Source organism: Lithohypha guttulata (assembly GCF_036872675.1).
Source record: "Lithohypha guttulata strain CCFEE 5908 chromosome Unknown scaffold_5, whole genome shotgun sequence".
Lineage (NCBI taxonomy): Eukaryota > Fungi > Ascomycota > Eurotiomycetes > Chaetothyriales > Trichomeriaceae > Lithohypha > Lithohypha guttulata.
Window position 1 is genome coordinate 2091576 of NW_027042754.1, and position 23485 is coordinate 2115060.

At 48.7% G+C, this 23485-nt stretch overlaps 12 protein-coding genes across 12 annotated transcripts; 5 read left to right on the top strand and 7 right to left on the bottom strand.

Moving 5' to 3' along the window:
* Window positions 1-2443: 2443 nt before the first annotated feature.
* On the bottom strand, window positions 2444-2893 carry LTR64_007236 (uncharacterized protein; the record flags this gene model as incomplete). The annotated part of the gene is made up of 2 exons (XM_064901559.1): window positions 2444-2790; window positions 2845-2893. The coding sequence occupies 2 exons, from the start codon at window positions 2891-2893 to the stop codon at window positions 2444-2446; spliced, it is 396 nt and encodes a 131-aa protein (XP_064752635.1).
* Window positions 2894-3259: 366 nt separating this feature from the next.
* On the top strand, window positions 3260-3829 carry LTR64_007237 (uncharacterized protein; the record flags this gene model as incomplete). The annotated part of the gene is made up of 3 exons (XM_064901560.1): window positions 3260-3308; window positions 3366-3609; window positions 3664-3829. 3 exons carry the CDS (start codon window positions 3260-3262, stop codon window positions 3827-3829), a joined length of 459 nt encoding a protein of 152 aa, XP_064752636.1.
* Window positions 3830-3834: 5 nt separating this feature from the next.
* ECI1 (dodecenoyl-CoA isomerase) lies at window positions 3835-5030 on the bottom strand (the record flags this gene model as incomplete). Its single annotated transcript, XM_064901561.1, has 2 exons — window positions 3835-4105; window positions 4174-5030. The coding sequence occupies 2 exons, from the start codon at window positions 5028-5030 to the stop codon at window positions 3835-3837; spliced, it is 1128 nt and encodes a 375-aa protein (XP_064752637.1).
* A 427-nt stretch (window positions 5031-5457) lies between these two features.
* LTR64_007239 (uncharacterized protein) lies at window positions 5458-5852 on the top strand (the record flags this gene model as incomplete). Its single annotated transcript, XM_064901562.1, has 2 exons — window positions 5458-5520; window positions 5574-5852. The coding sequence occupies 2 exons, from the start codon at window positions 5458-5460 to the stop codon at window positions 5850-5852; spliced, it is 342 nt and encodes a 113-aa protein (XP_064752638.1).
* A 1446-nt stretch (window positions 5853-7298) lies between these two features.
* Window positions 7299-8816, bottom strand: HRT2 (Hairy/enhancer-of-split with YRPW motif protein 2; the record flags this gene model as incomplete). The annotated part of the gene is made up of 2 exons (XM_064901563.1): window positions 7299-7529; window positions 7587-8816. The coding sequence occupies 2 exons, from the start codon at window positions 8814-8816 to the stop codon at window positions 7299-7301; spliced, it is 1461 nt and encodes a 486-aa protein (XP_064752639.1).
* A 747-nt stretch (window positions 8817-9563) lies between these two features.
* LTR64_007241 (uncharacterized protein) lies at window positions 9564-11660 on the top strand (the record flags this gene model as incomplete). The annotated part of the gene is made up of 1 exon (XM_064901564.1): window positions 9564-11660. The coding sequence occupies one exon, from the start codon at window positions 9564-9566 to the stop codon at window positions 11658-11660; it is 2097 nt and encodes a 698-aa protein (XP_064752640.1).
* Window positions 11661-12257: 597 nt separating this feature from the next.
* Window positions 12258-13424, top strand: LTR64_007242 (uncharacterized protein; the record flags this gene model as incomplete). Its single annotated transcript, XM_064901565.1, is given in 2 exon segments — window positions 12258-13173; window positions 13189-13424. The coding sequence occupies 2 exon segments, from the start codon at window positions 12258-12260 to the stop codon at window positions 13422-13424; spliced, it is 1152 nt and encodes a 383-aa protein (XP_064752641.1).
* A 350-nt stretch (window positions 13425-13774) lies between these two features.
* On the bottom strand, window positions 13775-14965 carry PHA2 (prephenate dehydratase; the record flags this gene model as incomplete). Its single annotated transcript, XM_064901566.1, has 1 exon — window positions 13775-14965. One exon carries the CDS (start codon window positions 14963-14965, stop codon window positions 13775-13777), a length of 1191 nt encoding a protein of 396 aa, XP_064752642.1.
* A 503-nt stretch (window positions 14966-15468) lies between these two features.
* LTR64_007244 (uncharacterized protein) lies at window positions 15469-15939 on the bottom strand (the record flags this gene model as incomplete). Its single annotated transcript, XM_064901567.1, has 1 exon — window positions 15469-15939. The coding sequence occupies one exon, from the start codon at window positions 15937-15939 to the stop codon at window positions 15469-15471; it is 471 nt and encodes a 156-aa protein (XP_064752643.1).
* A 760-nt stretch (window positions 15940-16699) lies between these two features.
* Window positions 16700-18139, bottom strand: LTR64_007245 (uncharacterized protein; the record flags this gene model as incomplete). The annotated part of the gene is made up of 3 exons (XM_064901568.1): window positions 16700-17006; window positions 17066-17341; window positions 17397-18139. 3 exons carry the CDS (start codon window positions 18137-18139, stop codon window positions 16700-16702), a joined length of 1326 nt encoding a protein of 441 aa, XP_064752644.1.
* Window positions 18140-18617: 478 nt separating this feature from the next.
* TAH18 (NAPDH-dependent diflavin reductase) lies at window positions 18618-20447 on the bottom strand (the record flags this gene model as incomplete). The annotated part of the gene is made up of 1 exon (XM_064901569.1): window positions 18618-20447. One exon carries the CDS (start codon window positions 20445-20447, stop codon window positions 18618-18620), a length of 1830 nt encoding a protein of 609 aa, XP_064752645.1.
* Window positions 20448-21825: 1378 nt separating this feature from the next.
* On the top strand, window positions 21826-23277 carry LTR64_007247 (uncharacterized protein; the record flags this gene model as incomplete). Its single annotated transcript, XM_064901570.1, has 1 exon — window positions 21826-23277. One exon carries the CDS (start codon window positions 21826-21828, stop codon window positions 23275-23277), a length of 1452 nt encoding a protein of 483 aa, XP_064752646.1.
* Window positions 23278-23485: the final 208 nt, after the last annotated feature.

Here is a 23485-nt window from a genome sequence, read left to right on the forward strand (position 1 = left end):
CACATGTGCGGGTTTTGTGTGCTGCCGTGCGCTCTCACAACCTGTAGCTGATGTGGCTCAATATTTCGGCTTTCGGTAGTAGAAGCTGTTGCAGACGAATGCCGCACACGAGATGTATGCGCAATAGTGCTGCCGCAGCAGTCGAAACGGCCTCGTTTGTAGGATGCCTTAAAATCTTATGAGGCGCTACTGTTTGTGACATGGCATGTACCATCGCCAAGTGCACTTTCTCAACGACCAGGTGACCTCCTTGTCGTCTGAGCCACTCCAACAGGCACATCCTGTAAGTCACTCTGCAGCAGTTGCTGCTAGTTTTAGCTCAAAAATATAGCCTGCAACTCTATTGAGGTCGATGTTTTGTCTTTTGATTGGACGAACATGCTGTCCTGAAGATCTGCTGCATCGGCTTCTATCTTCGAGCTAGTCGAATCAAGTGAAGCCTGAATTAAGCTCTGCCCATACCTGCTCAGCGGGCACGTAAGGCAGCAGGGTAGGAAGCATGTCGGATCTCCTTTGCGTGCTAATGTTTCCTCTTGCCGTAGCACTGGGCAGCGTGCGACTCGTGTACGAAAGGATCGATCATCGTTGAGAACTAGTGAGTTCGAGCACAGATCCAGTCAGCACAGTCACCAGTGCTCCAGCCCGGATGCTGAGAAGGGACAATATCAAAGCTCTCGTGTATGAAAAGGTATCCGGCCCTCCCATTCCAAGAATTCTTCATACTCTTTGCACTGACCCCTTGCCCACTTTGAGCCTCATCGATCATTCAAGAATCGATCTATACCCTGCTTAACACTACTCTACAGATCGCGACTATACCCGAGACTACTGCACTCCCACTAGATCGCAACGACGAACCAATATCAACAATACTGCAACCAACGTCGTTATAATATCAGGTCATACCACATATATCGTCATATGATTGTTGCAGAGCCTCATCCTCGAACTAGTCAACTTACATCGTGAGACTCCTTTCAGACCTAATCTTCAAAGTATCGACGATCCTGAACGGCGACCTCACACCCATTGTCTGCCACGAACAAAGCCAGGGGATCCAAAACCAAGACACAACTACCGGTCAGCTCCGTGCGAACAAACCAACTACGACCACTTTGCAGAAGCCACCATCTCAGTCTATCAGTTGTCAGTCGACCCAATTGTCAAGCACAATGTTCTCTTGCAGCAACTTCCCCAGGGGATGCCGTGGTCGCTGTGATATCGTTGGAGGAAGGTGCAGAGACTGCAATGTGAGTGCAAATACCAACTACTGGTACGTGAGCCACGTTGCTGATGTACTGAGTAGATGTTCAACTACAAGACTAGACAATCACCCGTGCAAGTCAACTATAAATCAAGGCTAGCACAACCTGTGTCACAAAAGAATTCGACAACCCCCTCGATATTAGGGTCCATATGGACTTCAAGTCAAGAGCCAACCATTGAATGAATACGATGTAGCACAATCTCAGCATCGTGCTTAAGGGTGTAAAAGTTGGCTCAGCCCAAGCAGCCAATGAAGCATGACTGAGCACCTCATCTCTGAATTTCAGCGTTCTCGTTTATTGAAAAAAAGCAACTTTCAGTTATTCACGATGTTATGATGTATGAATATTGGCACAAATACACACTATTGAGCATGTACCAAGTGGTACTGCAGTAAAGCGTTTGCATCGGTGGCAACTTTGACTTCATCTATCGGTGTTGGACGCGCGGATGAGCTACTGTTACAGATGATGAGGAGGGTGGATTGTATTGTGCTGGCACCATACATGAGCTTGACCCAAAGTCCTTGAGTACCACCAGGAGGAGCAGCAGGAACTCGATGGTCCATCTTGAACTAGCTGATGTTCACAACTGGTCCAAGCTCTCCTCGAACGAGTTACAATGATGATATTGCCTAATGCAACTTGAGTTTCAGCATTTCTTTGTAACAAGACTTCCTGGCATGTGCTGCTGTAGCGGCTTCTTCAAGAGCAAGGCGTACGTATAAGAAGATGACTCAGCCTACGCGCAAAGCCTGGCGCGCATCATTGCAGGCTCTTGGGATATTGTGCGCCTGGAACGCATTGAGAATAGCATAACCAGGCGCCTTGCAGGTGGCATTATAGTCGAAACACTGCCTCGAGAATGCCAGCTCCGTCTCAATCAGTACGCATCTGTAGCATGCAAGGCAACTTAAGCTCAGAAATTGCCTTCTGCAAAGCGCAATAGCTCGAAACGCATGGCTAACTGTCCTTCTTCAAAGGTCAGACCGTGCAAGGACGAGAGAAACGCAACCAAATAGGTGATCTTAAACCTCCGGAAACGGGAGCTCAAGGCGACCTTTCCAGGAACTTGACGAGTGGCTAGATAGCAGGAGTAGCAATATTGAACTTTAAGGTAATACATGCACTCCGAACAGTAAATTAGTCTAGACGTATCCTTGTCATGTTTGAACTCCTCATCTTTTCCCAAAGGTAACAAGCTTAGGATCATTCGGCAGCCCGTCAGCTCCGATTCCTGCCTTCCTGAAACTTCTCTGCGTCCATAGTGCTCGTGCCTCGTCAAACCCAACACCATGGCTCTTCATGATCCTGTATACTTCCTGCTTGCCCTTCTGATCCAGGCCGGATCTTGAGTCGCCTTCACCAATGTTCTCAGCGAGATTGAAGTTTGAGGACTGGAAACCGGATTCTACGTCGTTCATAAAGGTGCTGGTCGTGGGCAGACGCGTATAGGTACTGTAGATGAGATCTTGGAGACGGTCTGGAAGGTAAGGAGTCCAGGTAGTGCGCGTTAAGTAAAGACCTGTCGATAGGGATTAGCCGAGCGTCTGGGACGTATGACTTGAGTGAAACTCACCAGTCCCAATGACCATAGAGAGGAGAAAGACACCAAAGAGCATATACATCGTTGCCGGTTATTCTGGGCAATGTCGATGACAAATTAGCACGGACGAAAGGAATGGCACTTGTCCCAAGTGCAAAGGCTCGATAGCCTTGGTTGTATGGCGGTTTGCATGCGATATGTGGACGTTGTCGCTGCGAGTGCAAGGCAGCAGCTCATGAAGACAGGAAGGTCGCGGAATCGTTCTCGCTTACGAATGATGCCGATCGCTCAGCCTCAATGCGCACCCGTAGTCGTACCTGCCCAAAGCGTGTCAGGCACTCAGGCACGATCGCAATCTTGGCACATCGATCCCACGCTGGTACTTTTCGTAAAGAAACACGAGGCTCTACGATACAGTGTCTAGGTAGCATCACATCCGTTTATCACCATGTCGCAACCCACCAACGTCTCCGATGACCTCCTCTGGCAAGTTGTCAGTATGTTGCGACCAGTTTCTCGCTGAAATTAGAGCCGAGTATCTAACACATCCATAGGAAGCAACAATGCCTATCTGATCAAGCGAAAGACCGGAGGCGGTGCCTATTTCTCCAGGGACCCCTTCAACCTCCTTAACAAGCACTCTCGAACACATGCCGGTTTTGTGAACAGCAAGGCTGTCTCTGTTCAGCCATCAGGCGAGAAGGGTGTCTCTTTCTCGACCAAGAAGGAGGGAAAGTCTAATACTCCAGCTAAGAGCCTGAATACACACAAATTCAAGTCCGGCCGATCAAACCAGAAGTAAGTTGCGCAGAAGATCAGGAATCAGAGGGTGGTGTATTGACGCCGGTACAGGGTCTACAAGGCTATCTCCGACAATGTTGGACAGAAATCATACCGAAGCGACTTGAACCTGTATGCTATCCAGAGAGCCAGTGCTGTTCTCGATTCGCAGAGAGCGAAGGCAGATGCTCCAGAGAAGAAGACAAGAGGTGCAAAGGCACGAAAGACACAAGCATGAGTGAACTAGTTCTTCGTTACTGTCGAGAGTTTGGACGGACGACATGAGGCGAAATGGTCGATCGCAAGAATATACGAGTTGATGCAACCACAACTGGAACATTGAGTCCAGGCATTGTCACTTTGTGGGTGGGCAGAAAGATTCTGCTTCAGAGACAACACAGCGGAATGACTCGTTCTCAGACAAATGAGGCTGACCTCAAGGATGTCCAATTTATTCATAGGACTTCCGGCCCATTTGGCATCTTTTCTTATCACATGTGCAGCAGGGAATTGACTAGTCCAAGACCACAAAGTTCACATACCGACGTGATGTGACCGCTTACAGTATTTGCAAAGACTCACAACTTATGTCTCTTCTCACCACTGGCAAGCTTTCTGAACTCCTCCTGAGGAGCACCCTTGAGGAACACACTCATACCTGCCATGACTTCCCTGACACCCTGTGCCTCCAAGGCCTCCTCATACGGCGCTCTAACCAATTTCTTAATGCCCAAAAGACTCTCCGAGTTCAGATGACTTCCCAGCTTGTCATCCAGCTCATCAAGTACCTGTTTCAAGAACCCTTCGCTGTCATTCTGATCCTTGCCCTGAAAGACCTTGTTCACGAACCCGCAGTGCACAAGCTTCTCACAAGAAATCTTGCGAGACATCATCAATGCCTCATTAGCAGTACTGATACCCATACGCTGAACCAAGCCATAACTCGCCCCTCCCTCGGCCACGAGACCGAGCGAGGAAAACGGAGTCAAGAAATAAGTATGTGGCGCCGCATAGATAAAGTCACAAAATCCCAACAACGCCGCACTGATGCCCACAGCCGGACCGTTCAGTGCCGCAACCAGAATCTTCGGATGCATGTAGACGCTCCTGGTGAGATCCAAGTTATTCGCAACGAAACCGGACATGATATCTCTGCGTGTCTTGTCGGCGTCTGTGCTGTTCTGTGTGTTTGGATCGACGGGTGGTCTGGCTGAGCCGACGTCTGCTCCGGCTGAGAAGAAGCGGCCCGTGCCTGTGAGGACGGTGATGACCACTTCGTCGCGGAGAGCTACTTCGCGAAGGAGGCAGGAGATGCGGTAGTAGTGCTGTTGGGTCATGGCATTGAGCTTCTTGGTCCGGTCGAAGGTGATGATGGCTACTCGACCTTTGTAGGTCAAGGTAACCTCATTTTGAAGCTCCTTGTCCGACGGGCCTGACATTTTGGACTGCTTGTGTAGGGTATACTTCTGGACGATGGAGACAGGAAAGGCTACAGTTCGTGAATGTATAAGAACAGAATACAGAATGTGAAGTGTACTACTTGAACCATATCAACTTCTCCGGCTTCCCAAGATATTGAGAGTACTTTTGCGGAGTGCAACTCTTCTCTTGCCTCGGTATCTACTTGGGTGCCTGAGGAAGATCCCAATCATAGTCGATCGGACGCCACGATCTGTGGCTTGTGAAGGTGGCCCCAGAAAATATTGTGGCGATCCAGATCTCAAAGTCGCAAGTCAAGCAGTCATCAGCCAACGATATCTTACTATCAGACCACGTCCAGGACAGCTCTACGCAGACACAAAGCAACCTCTTCATTTCTCCCAGCAACTGCAACCTTGCCAATCACCAGAACAACCATCTCCGACCATGCTCAGCAGCGTAAACCGCGTCCTGCGGCCTCTCCGCGGCGCAAACCTCGAAATCCTCAAAGTCAGTCGTCGCCATCTTTGCTTTTTTATAGCTGAAATACTAATCCCAAATAGTTCGGCATGTACCTAATGTTCCCCATAGGTTGGATGTACTATTTCGGAACCAACCTTGAGAACCGCTTCAGCGTCGAGGGATTCTGGCCTACGCAAGAACAGTCACACAAGATCCCGTACGAGAAAGAGGAGATTAAGGCGGAAGTGGAAAGGATACAGCGGGAGATGAGGAGGAGGAAAGAGTTGCAGACTAGGGAGGCTTTGCTCCAGGCTCGGGATGCCTTTAGTCGAACGAGCAGTAAAGAGGAGGAACCGTTAGAAACGCAGGGACGAGTATAACGCGGAAGCAAAGATGTGGGAGAGAAAGATAGACTGTATATTACGGGTATATGATGAGTGATGTACCAGAAGAGCCTGCAATGACCGTCTAGGAACCTAAAGACCTGGAGTTCTACTCGGTCGAAATCGCTGTCGAACAGAAGCAGTCACAAGAAGACATTGAACAAGTCATACGCGGTGGTTATTACGCAGCCACACTCTATTGACCGCTACTTTCGACCGTACCCTCGAACGCCTCTCCCTGTATCGAACCAAGCGCTCTGCGTCGCTCCCTAATCCAGCTCGATAATGCTCGGTCTTGCAAGTCTAGAAATGTGGCCGAGTGTTACAAAATTGGACGCCGCCAACTCCACGCTATCGGAACAGATCTGTCCCACAAATATTCCATACAAAGCCTGGTTTTGAGAACGAGTCTTATGAGACTCTTGAATATTCAAAGTCCACAGAAGCTTGGTCACAATTCGTTCCTGAGCGTCTCAGCCGTGACTTTAGCCGCAGCGCTCCCAGTCGTCTGACTGGCTATGACAGAGTTGACAGTGTGGGACACCAGAACTTCTTTTGTGGCCTTGAGCGCACTGCCGAGGTTGCCTGCCATATTACTGGGTCTTGCGAAGGTATACTCGCCCGAGATATAATACCACACGCGGCTATAGATGACAAAAAGGTGCGCAGGGAGGTAAAGGTAGGCGGCTGTGACGAGGAGAGATGTGAGGATGATTAGAATTGAGTCTGTAACAACTTTGTCAGTGATGGTACAGGGAAGCGGTACTCAATGTAACGTACTGAATACCCACTTCTCAGTGGATGTAAGCATGTATAATGAAAACGTCACTTCATATTGGTAATTCTTGAGCTGCAGCCAGCGAATGAAAGTGGTGAATAACGATACAGACGGCTGTTGTCTGTGCTGGGGCCTTGCATCCGCCATCTTGCAGAAACCAAACACAAAGTCGACCAGAGAAGTCTATGCTGAGGTATATCAACAAGGAGCAGCCGTATTGTTGACCGCAATGGTAGTAGTACGTGTATCTGGGGTTGCTGTCGCTGGCTCAGAACGGATGCGCTTCGATCACTGACTGGTGAGAAGTTTGACAACTGGCGTAGGGGAAGGCGTTGAAGAGTATGGTGTCTTGAAGATATGCTATGCTATAAATCTTCCATCGTCGCTGTCGCATACACAAAAGGAAATGGTCTTTAACGCTACGTGCGAGTCAGTCAAAGAAACGACTTGATCGAGTGGAGATGAATAGGGAGCAGGCACGGCAATCTTTTCCAGAACGCTATCCGCTGTTTCGGTAACTCGAGGGGACCTGAAAAGGGGCTGTAGTACCTGTAAACGAGCGCTAGTACACTCTGCGATTACCATTCATGATATCTATCATCTATAGGAGGTTTTGTCGTCTATCTGAATGTATGAACGTACACTTGCGGCAAAATTACCTGCAATCACGAAGCTTTACCATCGCTGAGCTCTACAACAGCCCATTTGCCCTTCCAGGCCCATTTTCGAGCCTCAGGTTGTCCACCTTGTTCTTGTCGCAGTTCTTCGTCTTTGCCTTTCGGCAGGCCGACAACTGTATCGCCTTTGCATGTACGCAGTGCAAGTAACCGAAGTCCAGATGACTTTCCTAGTGGACCTGCAGCCGTCTCTATAGGTGTAGTCGGATCCCAAGCAGCCTAAAGTCGAGTCAGTAAGTCTCACACTACCGCTAAATTGAAAATGTGTGTACTCACATCACCAACCACTTTTCGGTAGTTCAAGTCACCTTTGAAGACTACCAGTTCACTCTCTTTGAGATCCTGGAAGAGCTCCGGCGCAAGCTTAGGCATCCTCCAGAAAGAACCTGCCTGAGTCCAGAAGCGATTTGGGCGTAATACGATCTTCCCGTCTGTATGTAGTTCACTCCAGTGCTCAAACAAGAACTGAATGTGCGCTGCTTCCTGGTCCGACAATGGTACTGGATCTTTGCCGTCAATGTTAACCTCGTAAAAGGCCTTAGGATCTTGCATGGCGTTCAGAAGAGCAGAGAAGTCGTTAGGAAGGACATCGCTGACGAACCAGGGTAAGCTCTTGGGATGCAACACGACTTCTGTTGCTAGACCTGTCGCTAGCAGGTATCCAGCAAGCACAAGATCAACGAACAGCTCGAATCCAGCATTGTCAAGCACAATGTCTACTCTTCTTCTCTGCTCGACCTGCTTGGCCTTGTTGAGGATTGCGAAGGCATCTGACAGATCGTTGGCGAGAATGTTCTTCTCACTTTCTTTTCGAGCGTTGCTGCCCTGCAATTTCTGAATATCTTCGTATGTCATATTGGTAAGTAAACTCAAATCGGTTGCATTGCCCCATAGACAGATCTCTGCCATTTCGACAAACAACAACTTTTCTGCTGCCGCAATCCTCTGTGGATCTTGGACATCCTTCACAACCTGATCGTTCTGTTTGATGTTCGTTATAATCTCTTTGTACTTTGCACAAAGTTCAAGCACAGCTGGTCTCGAAGAACGGAAAGTACTGATCTTCTGGCGCTGAAAATAGTCATAGTCCTTCCAGTGGGTCGTCTTCGAGAAGAAGGTATAGACACGTCGGTACATGTAGCACTCGGAGAAGAGCCATTCCACATTGTGCCACTTGGGCACCTCACCTTTCGGCCCATCTAAATCTGCTGCCGTGCGTTGCTGCAGCTCATCGTTGTATAGCCTGATGTCCTCGAAACCGTCATCTTCGAGTGGTGTCAACACACGGTTGTGTTGCATCTCATACTTCAACGAGGCAAGTTCCCTGACAATAGTCTTGCCTTCTGATAGTCGATCATTGTGCTCTGAGTGCAAATCTGAAATGGTTCGGTGGACGTCGTCTATGATTTGCGTTATGATTGCTGGCCACCTATCACGTACTGAAGGGTAAGCAAAGCTCAACTGATCGCCGTTATTGTACTTCGGTACTGGAGGATCCAGCTCCATCGCGTCGTAAGTTGAATGACCAGGCAAGATATCACTCTTCGATTTCTAGGGACATTGAGACGCCAGACTATATCCTGTGCTTCAGGCAGAGCAATCAGACTACGAGAACCATGTTCTGGTCTTATTGGGGCGTTGAGACATTCAAAGGCTTAAAGAGGTAATGCTGCCGTCTATTGCATCTTGCAAAATCGAAAGCTTCGGCAGCGATACCCCACGCAAATCCCTCTGCCGTGTATGCGTGCTTGCGCAAACGCAGTACGGGTGGATTTTCGGACGCGACACGAAAGTCCGAACTTCCGCGTCTTGAAGCAGCGGAACAGTTCGCGGTGTAGTACTGAAGATCACATATGTACCATATAGACTCATGGCTCTTCGGCTTTCAGCTTTTGGCAACACAAACTCCTTCTCACCAGACTTTGGAGATCTTAGGAGCTCGAAACTCCGAATGACTTTTGTGCTTTCGCGGAAGATGTCTCATTTTCGCTCACCTGGACCTTGGCTCTGCACCTTCTTATTGGCTACAGGCCCGCTTTCTCGCTTGACACTGGGCTGGTAGATCCAGAACACCTTGGGTACCCGAAGCAGCACGTCTTTGAAGCTTACAGTGATCTCTAAGATCCCAATGCAGTTTCTTCTCACAGATCAGGTTTCTGGTTGGCTCAAGTCGACCATAGCAGGCGTGATGGCCACAACTGACAGCACCACTTGATTCGTGACGATGATACTGACTTTGGCTGAGAACCAAATATGCGGCTACTGCGTATCGAGGATGAAGACACGTTTGTGTTCGAAGAGTTCTACGACATCAAGAAGACACCAGCATACGCCATTCTTTCACATACCTGGGGCGATGGCGAGGTTACCTACCAGGACATGCGAGATGGTAGCGACGCTAGAAGCAAGGACGGCTTCGCGAAGATCGTCGGCTTCTGTAAGCAAGTGCTAAAGGAAGATATGAGATATGGCTGGGTTGATACTTGCTGTATCGATAAGACCAGCAGTGCAGAGTTGAGTGAAGCTATTAACTCAATGTATCGATGGTATGAACTTGCGAAGGTATGCTTAGTCTATATCGCCGACTATTCAGTGGTAGAGACCGAAACGAACGAGATATCTGCTGCTGCTCAAGCGCATGCGGGAGGTTGGCAAAGCAGTAGATGGTTCACGAGAGGCTGGACGTTGCAGGAGTTGATTGCGCCGAAATCAGTTCAGTTTTTTGATAACGATTGGGTATACGTGTTCGACAAAACCAAACGTGCACCTGAACTGTCTGAAGTGACTGGGATTGACCAGATGGTACTGAAGGGAGAGCGACCAGTGCGGACCATAGGTGTGGCACAGCGCATGAGTTGGGCCTCGAGACGCCAGACAACACGACAAGAGGACATCGCATATTGTCTTCTTGGGCTTTTTGAGGTTAATATGCCACTACTGTATGGTGAGGGTGCTCGAGCGTTCCTTCGCCTACAAGAAGAGATCATGAAGGACTCAAGTGACCAGACATTGTTTGCGTGGGACGACTGCTTACCTGAATACGAAGAGGATGTTGTTCAGCATGGTGTCTACTCTATGAGTGGCCTTCTGGCCTCTTCGCCGGCTCAGTTTGCGCGGTCAGCAAAGTTCCTACCATATCGCGACCCTCGCGTTGTCTCGACTTACACCATGACCAATGAAGGACTACGGATGGAATTGCCTATGGTGACAGTGGACGCCACAGGGCTATCATTGGCACTTCTAGCTTGTGTGCGTGGGGGATCGAGTGGTGAGTGGAAGAATTATCGATCTGATTCAAACCAGGTTGAGGGATCTTCAGGAAAGCTTGGTGTCCTCCTAAGGCCTATAGGGAGCGTTGATGAACCACATTTTGCGAGATGTCGTCAGCAAAAGATGCTTGTTCAGGCATCGGGAGAGCAAGAACGCAAGGCCAAGCTTCGCACAATTTACGTGCGCAAAAGGATCTCACTTGCGTTGTCGAGTGGTGTACTATCGCGACATGGTATTTTCATAAGACAGAAGCCACATCCACAGTCTGGATTTAAGCTCAAAGCTGTCAGTCCTAGAGACAGATGGAGTCGTACAGAAGACTTCCTGCAAGCTCCTATAGTCAATGCCGTCCTTTTCTTTACCAGTCCAACAACTGCGAGTTTCTCCGTCCTGATCTGTATCAAATCCAGTGAGAAAGACTTCGCTGATTGGAAGATAGAATGTGGCTGTCAGATTGGAATGCATACTCGACGCGAAGGTGTACCACGTGCGATGAGAGGAAAACATACGATGAAGACTTTTGCGAGCTTGGAAGGTGAGAGAAAGGTGATCGTCGAAGTCTCAAAGGCCAGACTACTAGGCGAGGAGATCTTCATGCTTGATGTCGATGTCGTTCCTGAAACTGCAGGCATTTTTGAGCTTCTGGGTAACTTGGCTTTGTGGTATGAACCGCCCGCGGACGAGGAGAAAGGTGCATCGGTCAACGAAGAGAAAAGAAAGGTAGGAGTCATACAAAAGACTCAGGTGTTCGTCGAGTACAGCACAAACGAGCAGCCATCAAACAGCAATGAAGCTTATAGCTCGAATTTTGTCTCCTCAACCATGAGGAACGTCGCGTACTCCAGGGATCTGCCAGACGGATCACGTCAAGATCAAGTTTTGCCTCGAATTGGTCATGGCGGAAGACAATGTCATGCGTATTCCAACAACCCACTCCTCGAAGAATATCTGTCACTCCAACCGGCGGTGCCTGTTAGAATTGCAGGAGAGGAGGACAATGACAAGAACAAGCAAAACAAATCTCCACCGCGAATCGAAGCGAAGAAGGCATTGGGATTTCTGAAGAAACTCGTTTCTTGACATATGGCGCAGCACGACACCGTCAGCTAAGAGAGATATGAGCACCATTATCTATCCTTTTGTTTCGATATGTCCGTCTCCAAATGATCGACAGTGATGGATATGCCTATTAGGAATAACCTCGCATCGTGACACTCATCAACTAACTCCCTTTGAAGAGTGCTTCTAAATGTCTGCATCCAGGGTAACTGGCTATCACGTACAGACGAGCCGGGAAGCATGACGGACAGCACAGCAAGGTAAGAAGTGTTTGTCCGAGAAATACATATATAGCTCGCTTGTGGTTTGAGCTACATCTACGATCCATACAGTCAGACGCGCCTCAGGTAATGTGGCTTGCTGATTTTGAACGCGGTATGCATACTACACAGTATGCTCTACCCTCGACGCTACGAGCTATAGGTAGGAGATGAGCGAAGGAAAGGCCGACTCGATACGACAGGATGAACAATGCAATTCTTGCACAAAGAGCACAATATTACCACCCAGGGCTTTGTTGCAGTCGACGTCTTTGTGGAAATGCCTTCTTAAGGGCACTAAGCCGGCACTTCCTACCTGAGGGTTTTACGCAAAGCAAAAACGATAGGACAATTCATTATGGAACCGCAATCGAGGCACATTTATGTCTCAGCTGACGATGAAATACCGATCCGTCTTCATGTGCTCCAACGAGCCATGGAAGATGAGCACCAACGGATGGGACATATGGCAGACGTGACTGAGTCGACTATAACGCAATGTCCTGAGCTTCCGGCTGGGCCGAGCTCGATGTTGAGTTCTGAGGCAGGTCCCATCCACCCCTTTTTCCGAAAAGAAGCTTTTACTGATACTGACATCCATTATGCAGGCCTCAACCATACCAAATTCCCTATTAGTGATCGCCTCTACGACGCGCTGAAGCCAAGCTTGCGACTAGCCAGTTTATTTCTGCAACAAGGTCGCTCATTCTGGATGCTTGTACTGTACGCAATCGAGCGCTGCGACGATGACGGCGACAGATATCTTGACCCACGCTATACGACGACAAAAGAAAGGTTCGACTATAGCCGATTCGAGGCGGCTATGGAGAGGATCCAAGCGTTGACTTCGATACATTGTCATGAGGAGGGCGCTGAAGACGCTTTGGGTTGCTCGATAGCCATTTGGCTTTCGAGACCGATGACGAAGAAAGAACCTCTGTTATATCGTATGTCGATCAGCAAACAGCTTCTAGCGTTGTTGCTGGATCAAGAAATCTGGTCCTCTCGGACACTTGAAGAGAAGTCGGTGGTCTACATCACAATAGCCACGACGCTTGTGCATGAATTTACGCACACACTATACAAATATCGACAGAGAATGTTCAATGCGGACTACGGAGCCTCTGAAGATGGCACGTGGTACCTGCTACCAGAATCGAGTGTTTGTCCTTGGGCTCGCAAAGAGCTTGGTATTTCATGGGAAGTCTTCCAATTCGGTGGCCAGGCAGTCAATGGCTGTGTGACTTCGTCGTCTGAATCTGAAACTGAAATGGGTATGTACTGTCCAGAGAGATTCCCCAAGGGTCACGGTATGTTTCTAATTCCACCAGAGGACGACAAGATCCGTCTACCCATTGCTCCAGTGAGTTTCATGTCCTGGTTGCATGAAGCAACCTGGATGTCTAAAGATCCGATGGACATCTTCATCCAGCATGACACCGAGGAGGAAGCGCCATCAGTATCTCGGCAAGCCACTGATGTTAAGCACTGTAAATCGGCTAATGATTGCATGGTTGTCCTGTGAACGACAATTCAGAATAACTGGTCATCCGTAACCAATGTGTTAACATATCTCCCTTCTCCATCAATGCATTGAGATATCCGCTGTAAGATTCTGGGTTCTCTTCCCTCCTGCTGAAATCCCCTTTGCGTTCTACCAGCTTTTCCACTTCGAGAAGCATTGATATCCGATGTTGACGTTTTTTAGCCACCATTGTACCATTGTACCACCGTTGTAGTTTGCTTGATGCATTTCCGACGTCCTGGTGCTTGCCAGAACGTCGGTCATCCGGGGATTGGTGGTCATCTGCTCCCAGCAGTAGTGAATATAGCTAGTTGAGAAGATACTCGTACTCGACCATGTATACTTTTTTCCTAGCACAATCGATCCTTCCAACTGCCCAGCAGACTAATTTGTTCCGTGACACTTTCTAGTTCCTTTAGTAGCTTACCAAGCTCCTCATCTCCTTGATTCATAAGTGCCGCATCTCTCTGATGCAAGCATTCAACGAAGAAGATATACCTCCAGTTATTGTCTTGACTACGCTTGCTTGTGACGTGGCCTTGCTCTCCGCCGAGTATTTTCTGCTTCGGTCTAGGACGACTCTGAATAGCGCTCAAATTGAAATTATGTTTCGCGAAGACGGAGAGTGTCGTCGCTAGCGTGCCGGGTACGAAATGTGCGATTGTGAAGGCCCAAAGTGATTTGATTTGGATGGATCCTTGTTGCAGCTTTTCGTGTAAGGGCAAGCAAGCTTGTGATCGTTTTCGGTTCTTGAGAACAAGGAATCGAGTGGTGTTTTCGCCTGGCTCGTCTTCGATGTTCCGAGCGATGCAGACGAGGTCGTTGGCGTGTTTTGCGCCTGCTAGTGAGGATGATATAGCTGCTAGCCCGTCTTGGCTCGAATGGGATGAATCTGCAATGAAAGCTGCTGCTGCGCTTGTCGAGCTCATGTCGACTCTATCGACATTGCCTGGTGGTAGATACGTGGATAGAATGTTGTTACATTGGCCCCAGACTTGAGGATGTGTGTGTAGAGTCTTTGTTTCAAGCTTTTCCAGGACGTTGTTTAACCCGTTCATCGGCGATGGATTGCTGGGGACTTCACTCGTGCTCGATCCGTTATGTAACTGTTGTTTTGTATCCTGCTTTGTGGCCTGCTCGATGTCGATGGGCAGGGCTGCAAAGTCCTCCTGATCAAGTTTTTGCTCAGCCCAGATCCTTGACACGAAAAGATTGTGGTGAACTTCAAGATAATACTCGTCAATCACTTCTACGTCTGAATAAGCTGAAGCAAGTCCACACTGTGCAACAAGATCCAATGCCTGGACTACACTGCCATTTGTGCTGTTCTCAACTGGTAACACAGCATAGTCGTATGCATCTGCTGCTTCATCGCCAGAGTCCTGAATTCCTTGAAGAATAGCCTTGAAAGAGGGAAGTGGTATAGGCACTGTATGGGGAAGAGCTTCGACGGCCGCTTGATGTGAGAACGAGGCCTCGGGTCCCAGGTATGCAGTTCGTTGCTGTGCCGGTCGCTGACCGTTTGTCTCGCCGCTGACCATAATACCTACACGAGGTTGTCTTCCAGGGCCAAGCTCAAATGTTTAAGCGTAGTCTCGAGGCCGGGAACACATCAGTCTAATAAGCCTCACGTCTCCGAACACTCTTCGGCGTAATTATACAGGCACAGAAGAGCAAAGTTAGCCGATTTTGATGCCACAATAGGAGACATTACAAGAAAGTCTACGAAGATTGTGACGAAAAGGTCCTCAAGTTACCACGAAGATAAATACTATGGAAATAAATATATACGCAACGATATCGGCGTTAAACTACGTAATACTGCTGCGACGGAAGACCACTAACGTAGACAGGGGTCAAGAACACGTAAAATGTTCGCGTTCACGTCCTGACTCCAAGCTTCGTATTGTGCAAGAGTCGATAGAGTGGTGTTAAGGGACAAGGATCAGCTGTTCAACCATGTCCCTCAGAGACACAGTCGTATCAGTCCCGATCTACCGGATTCGGGTTTCCAATATTTGGTCTATCCCAGAGACTTCGCTTCTCATCTACCTCTGTGGGTACAGCAAGGACCTGGTTCTCCTAAATCCTCCTTTTTGGACAAAGGCTTTACCTCCGTCTCTTGCTGATTATCCTTTGCGTCCGCCTCTTGCTCATATTGCTCAAGTATAGTCTCAACACTTGGCAGACTATCGATGCTCCCACTATTTCTGCTTCGGTGGCTAGGAGCCGTGAACGTGAAGCGTATGCCCGGAGTCTTCGGGGTTTTCGGGGAACGCGGCGTTGTCGGACTCGATGACATGGACAACGAAGACCTGGTCTTGAAAATCGGTAACTGTGGTGGTTTGGGGGCAACTCGCATTGGTGTCGGCCGCGACTGACCCTCCTCTTCTGCTTTTGCTTCTTGTTTCCTTTGGCGTGCTCGACTGAGTTTGGTCAGCAGGATAGCCAGAAGACTCATACAAACGAGTGCTATTATCGTGATGCTAGCTGCAATACGTCCTGGTGCCTCCATATTTGTGGTGGAACGGTAGCTACATACATCTGTTCTTCTGGCTGTTAATGCTTTCTTCACGACTTTTCATAGGCCAACACGACTGAGAATCAATAATTAGCAAGCGCTATCCCACCGTCTGCGAACGGGACCCTCATCAAGATACGGCTGCTTTCGGACAGTCACAATCATGGTACAAAGACCATGACAAAGAGTTGGTGGTCCGATCCGCTCCTCGATACCACTTCCGAGCAAAGCGAAAGTCCGGACATGGCTGCTGATCCTTCAATGTTGTTTTGGTATCACCATTACATCGTTGCCCAGCTCTAGCCGCATCGACGTGCGGTCCGGCAAGCGCGACGTAGGACATTGTTCGATGCTTTACGGCGCGTATCGTGAACCCCTACATTATAGCCTTCTATTGTACATGGGTCATTTTGACAGTGTGATCGCTGGTTGCATAAGGCTTGAGTAGAGCCTACAGGGCGTGAAGAGCAAGGGGACTCAGAATCGGTGATGATGTGAATCTCGTCACACCTTCCCGACACGCAGCCAGTTGTCATCTTTAGCTTCGTTACAACAACTATACTGGATACAGTATGAAACGTACTTCCATGTGATCGTTGCTCGGTTCTGATACATCCAGACATCATACGAACTGAGGCTGCAGATGCAAACCTCAACACCGAATCTGTGAGGCATAACACAAGTTGATCGTCTTCGTTTGTGTACATCATTAATCAATATTATACAAAGTGCGATGCTCCAGGTTCAACACGTCTCAATCCTCCCTGGTCTTCTGAATCCAGTCAATAGCCTCGACCAGATATGGAACGAAGAGGGATGGGTTCTCCGTTGCTGGAAAATGACCCAGATCTTTCATGGCTTGAAACCGTGCGCCTTTGATCTTGTCGGCGGTAGCCTTGGACATCTCAGGGGTTGTGGACCAATCGAACTCGCCTGTCAAGAAATAGATCGGGCACTTTTTGACATCGATCTGCTCGACACGATCCCGAGCATCAAACCCTCCGAAATAAAAGTCAAGATCGCCATGGAAGATACCATAAGCTTGTCCAGAATACGTATGCCTGTTCATCTGTCAGTCCAGCGCACATTTGAATCGGTACACAATTGTTCAGCTACTCACCATATGAGTTGTTTGTTCACATAGGGTGACTTCGGCGCCATCATGCCATAAATCCAGTCAGGATTGAACAAGGCTTGATTGACAACAGGTGATTTGTCATTGAATTGACGATCCATAGTGAGGTAGTCACAGCCCTGCATTGGAATAGTACCGCCTGATTGTACCTCATCGTTGCGAATGGCAACGGCCACGCAGACCTGGCCAGCCATGCTAGCACCACATACAATTGGTTTGTTGAGTTTGAGGGTTTTGATCACAGCCGCGATCGTGCCAACACTGTCGGACGTTAGCTCAAGAAGTCGCTGCATGCTTGTGGAAGTACAGTACTCACTACGCATCTTCGTTGTTTGTATGGTTGCCCGGGATATAGTTGGCATTCGGGAACGACCTACCATGTGCTGGCAGATCGAACGCGATCATGGTACATCGCTTCATCATTTCCGGATGGTTCATTACGCCATGGTATTGTCGAGAGTCTGAACCAGCAGTGTGGCAGAAAACAATCTGTTGGGGTCCGTTGCCAGATGTCTCGTAGAAGATTTTGGTGCGCCCCCAAACAGGACAATCAACGTAAGCATATTTGCCCACTATATGGTCTTCATGCATTGCTTCATGCTTATACTCCTCCATCGGACCATGAAGGCCATCGCGGAGCATTTCGAGAAGTCGGGTCGCAAGATGACCATATTGAGCAAACCTGGTTTGGTTCCCCTGAACTCCAACGCCCTCTTGCTTAATGTTCATACCTTGTAGGCCGACGAAAGATGTAAAGGGGGCCCTAGGATCAGCTGCGAAGAACTTTTCCCATTGTTCGGCCTTAGCTGCTAACGTGAAGTCTGACTTGTCTGCGGGTCCAGTAGACACCGAAGTTTTCGCATTTGGCTCGACCCGAACCATGATAGCATCACCTCCCGCGGTAGCTATGCCCATGGTAACAGGCTCTATGATGGCATTTGTATCGATGAACGCTTGCCACTGAGGATCACTGTCAAGTCTTTTGTTAAGTGATGAAACAGACTTGGACATCGCGTCAGGGAGCGACGTCCAGCTGTGCGTTGTACCGTTGGCCGACATGTTTGCAATTGTATTGTCGTATGACTCGTAGAGTGTTCGCGAGGCGACGTGTCTGGGTTTAAGACTTCCTCTATATACTGCCAGCCCCTCTCCTTGTGTATCAGTGAGGTATTTGACTTTTAGCAGAGCTGTGCTCGACGCTGTCTCCTCGCACAATCAAGACGTGCCCCTCAGTCACCCAACCTTACTTTGATCATCATGGCTTCTATGCACTGCAGAGTTGCATTGGAGAACTGCCAGTGTTCTGATCTCGATTTTGAGGTAGGTGGCTCACCGAACCAACCAAAGTTAGACGGTGTCTCCGCAATAGTCATGATCCAGAATCTCGAAAGTTGACAGGGTACTCGAACTGAGTGGAGAGTTTCGAATCGAGTTGTGATCGATAGGATGTGCATGAACTCGGGAACACATCTCCAGGGTTTGTGCGGGGAAAAGTGAAGGACTAAGCATTGCGAGAAATTTTATCCAAAATAGTCATTCACCAGGTTTCCTGCTTGTATCGACCCTCCTTCTCCAGTTGCACAAGATAGTTCTCCGCAGCCGCCTCAGTAGTACTTGCAAGTACGTCCTTGAGTGCTTGGCGGACGGCCTTTGGCATTGCACCAGATGAGCCACAAACGACAAGGATCGAATTCGGTGCCGAAAGGATTTCTCGAATTAACTCTGCATGTTGCAGAATACGATCTTGAACATAGATCTTCCTGTCCTGATCTCTTGAAAACGCTGGAATGACTCGGAAGGATGATTGCTCCTGGCTCTCCAACTTCGACCAGTCCGTGCTGAAGAAATAGTCTGAATGCGAGTTTCTGCAACCAAATATGAGCAAGGACGTTGCTTGTGCTCCGACAAAAGCACTCTTCTCCAGAATAACGCTTCTCAAAGGAGCTATGCCAGTACCACCTCCTATCAATAGATGAGGTCGATCCATGTCTGCCAAACGGTTGTGAAAGCGACCTTCTGTGTGAAGGACGACATTCAGTCTAGTGCCGACTGGCAGCTGTGCAAGGTATTTCGTACAAACTCCTTCACGAATTCTCTTGATAACAGTCCGATACTTAACAATGGCAACCAGGAGTTCGAAACAAAAGCCATCTGCTTTCAAGTGACCACCACTGGCCACACTGAATTGTCGAGGGCGCAGGAGTGGAAAGGTATTGATAGCCTCCTGCCATGGAATCTTGACGGTATGGAATTCTTGGAGTACTTCGAGAATGCCTCGTCGTGGTCTAGTAGCATAATCGAAGTACTCATCAAGGTATTGAGGTTCGGTAAACTCCAGGGCACGTTCCTTCTGCACCTCATCTTCAGTAAAATGAGCAATCTTGGAGAAAAACGAACGTCGTGGAACAGCATAAATATCGAGGTACTCTGTTAACAGTTGGCGTAGAGTGACCGAATCCAGCCCACGAAGCATGGGATCGAATACATCGTCCGGACCTTGCATCGATCGAGTGCTTTGAAGTTTGAGCTTCGTATCGGCCATGTCTTGCCAGTCAAGTAGACTTATGATCTGATTCACATCCTCGGGAAGATTCTGTGGGCGTAGAGCGAGTACATCACCAGGCATATAATTTATTGCTTCCATGGCCCTAAGTCTCAATAACCTCACATCTTGCCAATGGTCAGAAGGGGTTACACGCTCGTTTCGCTCAAGGACAACAGGAAAGCTTAATTCGGGGGAGTATTTTGAGATTTTGGCGGAGACAATGTGTTCACCGTTCCGGAAACCAGAGGTACATTGGTCGTCGGTCGTGGCTTTTGCGAGCAGCCACTCACTAGGTAATTTATGTCCGGCTGGTACTTGTGTTTGTCCAGCCTGAAGTGGGAAATTGAGTAGCACTTGCTCCTGGAACAACAGTAGCCATTCCAAAAAGGCACCTTCCGTACCCTCTTGACCTTGTTCATCTGCCTCACAAGGTGACAATAACGAGGTCGCCCCTAACTGCTGCAAACGTTTGTTCAACTTCCGGCCTGCAAGATTGAATTTGGGATAAGAACTGTCGCAGAGTCCGACCAACCCATACTTAACCGCCGACAGTATACTCAAGGGCAATTTCTTGCGAAGTAGACTCAACCAGAATTTGCGTGCGTTGGATGGAAAGTCTCCTTGTCCAGTTGTTGAGATGGCAAAGACAAGAAGATCATATTGAGGAAGATCTGGTATCGAGACGCCGTCCAGCTCGCGTATCTTGGTGGCAAAATGAATGCGCTCAAGACATTGACCAAGTTCATACGCGATGTCCTGCGAATTGCCAGTCTCTGTACCGTAGAGAATGAGCGCGCTTCTTGGCGCAGGCACCTGTATCATCACAATAATTCAAGAACAAAATATTACCACTAGCAGGAAGGGAAGAACATGAGGTTGCGTTGCTCGGTATTGACCAGACGGATAAGAAAATAGCCTACTGGAGACAGATATGGTCCACAAGGAGAGGCTATTACTAAGAACCATCGTCTCTGGGAGATCATGGATTCATTTGTTTATTTGTCCATCTTCGAAGGGCACAGAATGACGATCTGTGATCCAGAAAATTCACCAGGTACAGTGTTTGTTGTGCCACCGTACCACACTGAACGCGGTAGATGCAAGTGGTGTCAGAATTTTCCCTCTTTGCACGTGCTTTAACAACCACGTGGGAATGTGGAAGCGGCTCTTCTACTCTCAAGTGATCGCTTCCCGCGATATACATAATATAAGAATGCAGGAAAAAATATGTTTGTGGTATTTAAGCACAACCCATCATGCTTTTCAAGCGAGAAGAGGAACAGTAATAAAGTTACAAGGCTCTTTATTCTATTATAGAAATGGTACAAGATTGTGCCATCCCGAAAGTGCGCGGAGACTAAGCGACCTTCCGCGCAGTCAGCTCCACCATGATAGAGCTCTTTTTATTTCGCGTTTTCTATATGCAGGAGCAATGCAGCTACGAAAAGCATTAGTTCAAATGCTTGTGGCCAGGCTCTGATGGCGCAAGGCGGTCGTCGTCTAGTTGTGGTCAGACACACAATATCGACGATGATGGACAAACAGTTTGATAGATGAGCAATAGTGAGGTAATTAGCTAGTGCTAACCACATGGTTTCGAGCCGCATGCTCGCGGACACTTTCCTTGAGCACCGACTTCAACGTGTCCACCACGACCCCAAAATACTGGTATTCTGAAATCATTTGAACGTCATGGTGCATATTTGTGCGCCTTTGTAAGTTGGGTACGTGTGTGTCGATTGAATGAGAGAACATTGTCAGTCTCCCGAAGTTTTATCAGGAGGAAGAAGGTACATACTCGGAGACAGTCTCCTTTTTGAAAGAGAGCAGAATAGCACAAGCAGCGGCGATCTCATGGCGTTCCTGCTTTAGTGAATCCACCTGCGGTGTGAAGGCTTCCTTTTCACCGTCACTGCACTGCACGATTCTGGTTCTCCAAACGAGTGTCTCGGTCCAAAATGCCGTGTGACATGCTCGGATTGTGGTGTTTGCCCTGGCTACGTATCTCGATTCGATTGTAAATAGTGCGAAGCCCATATTTTCTCGCATTGGCCAGTGTAACTCCAGCTGATTTGGCAAGTGCGCATGTGCTTCGAATAATACCACAATCAATGCCAACGTTACGAATGCACATCTGATTCAGACTCTCTCTCGTCTATTGACCAAGCGCGGCATCCCCTACGACGACGGTGCTATAACCATGCCACCACTCTCGCCGACACGAGCGTTCGAGCCCACACCTGCACTGTTGCACAATAATTTTTCTGGCTTCAATGGCATACATAGACACTCTTCCGTACACTCCTGCAGAGAGGGACAAGGCAAAGAAGTTCGATTTGGCGATTCCGAGATACCCTCCTCCGTCCACGGCAGACACAGTATCGCTACTTCCAATGTACCACTACTGCCGGCCGTCTCCTCAGCAAGCCATGTGCCCAAGCAATCATTTAGAATCACGAACCCTACGCCAGGGGTCGACATCTCGGCTTATTTCGAACATTGTCGCGACGTCAACGAGCAGCTGAGACATGCGCATACACAAGAAAGGAAGGCTTGGGAGATTGAAAGGATTTCGTTAAAGACAAGGATAGCAGACTTGGAATTCAAGCTCAACAAAGCAAACGGTGGTCGGAGAAGATTGAGTAATGACTCTCCGTTCGCAAGCACAACTTCTCTCAAATCAGAACTCAGTACTCCTCATGTCGCAGCTGTCAACAACTCTCGGCATCACAGCATCGCAGCTTCCCATATGGACCATTTCAAAAATGATCACTCAAAGCCTGTCTGGCAACCCGAATCACCTCTACCAGCGACACGCGTGTTTGCACATGACGATGACATCCAACATCTTGCTAGTATCTCAGAAGACAAGCCTTTCGAGACTCTGTCACCACAACGGTCGCAAGAGAACAAGCCAATTCCTATACAAGAAATCGATGAGACACTCGACGGCATCACTGTGAAGTCTGAGGGCGTCAAGTCCAGTTTCAACAAGGTCATGAGCCCAATAATCATCGCGTCGCCTGGTCGCTCACCCTCACCAAAACAAAAACCCCCCGAGCCTCCGAGGCTCACTCTGGATCCGTTCAGCGTCCTCGACCCTCTTGAGGCAAAATTGACAAGACATGCTGGCCACACTCCGCTCGCCTTTGATGGGATCCTGTCGAGTACAGCGTCGACGGATGGCCCAACCCCACAGCAAGAGAAGCCACTTGCACCTGCTCCGTCGGCTCGTCCTCCTCTACGTCCTTCAGAGCGCTCAGAATCATACTTCAGTACAAATGACGTTCATGCCACCACCACGGAGACGATATGGGAAGATGTGGAGCCAGAAAAAGAAGTAGAACCAGAGCCATACTATGAGACTGCCGACGATCGCCCACTTACTGGTCCCTTGATGCTCGATGCTTCCGGCAAGTCGGAGCTGTCTCATAGCTTCCTTGAGCAGCTTGATCATAAGCTGCTTGAAGAGGTCCGAAGGTCGCAAACAAGCAGTCCTGCACTACAGCCCGGTTCACGTCAACAGAGCAAAAAGTCGGAGGATGAAAAGAGTAACAAGTCGGAAGACGAAAACTTCCCGCGTCTGAGGCTGAAAAAGAGTACTAACTTCGGAAGCGCTTACGGGGTTAGAATTCCTGGCGTTTGTGAATAACGATCCAGCCGGGGATTCGTGGTTGCACAATATTTGAACACAAAAAGCCTCGCAAGGGCGTTTCAACGTCGATACATTAGTCAAAATCTCGTGTCATCCATACCTGATCCGTTGCCAAGTAATGGTTCGTTTTGTGATCGCTCGACTTGATAGATTCCATGACCCGGAAACCTCTCGATTATACAAGCACTGCTTGACCACAATAAGA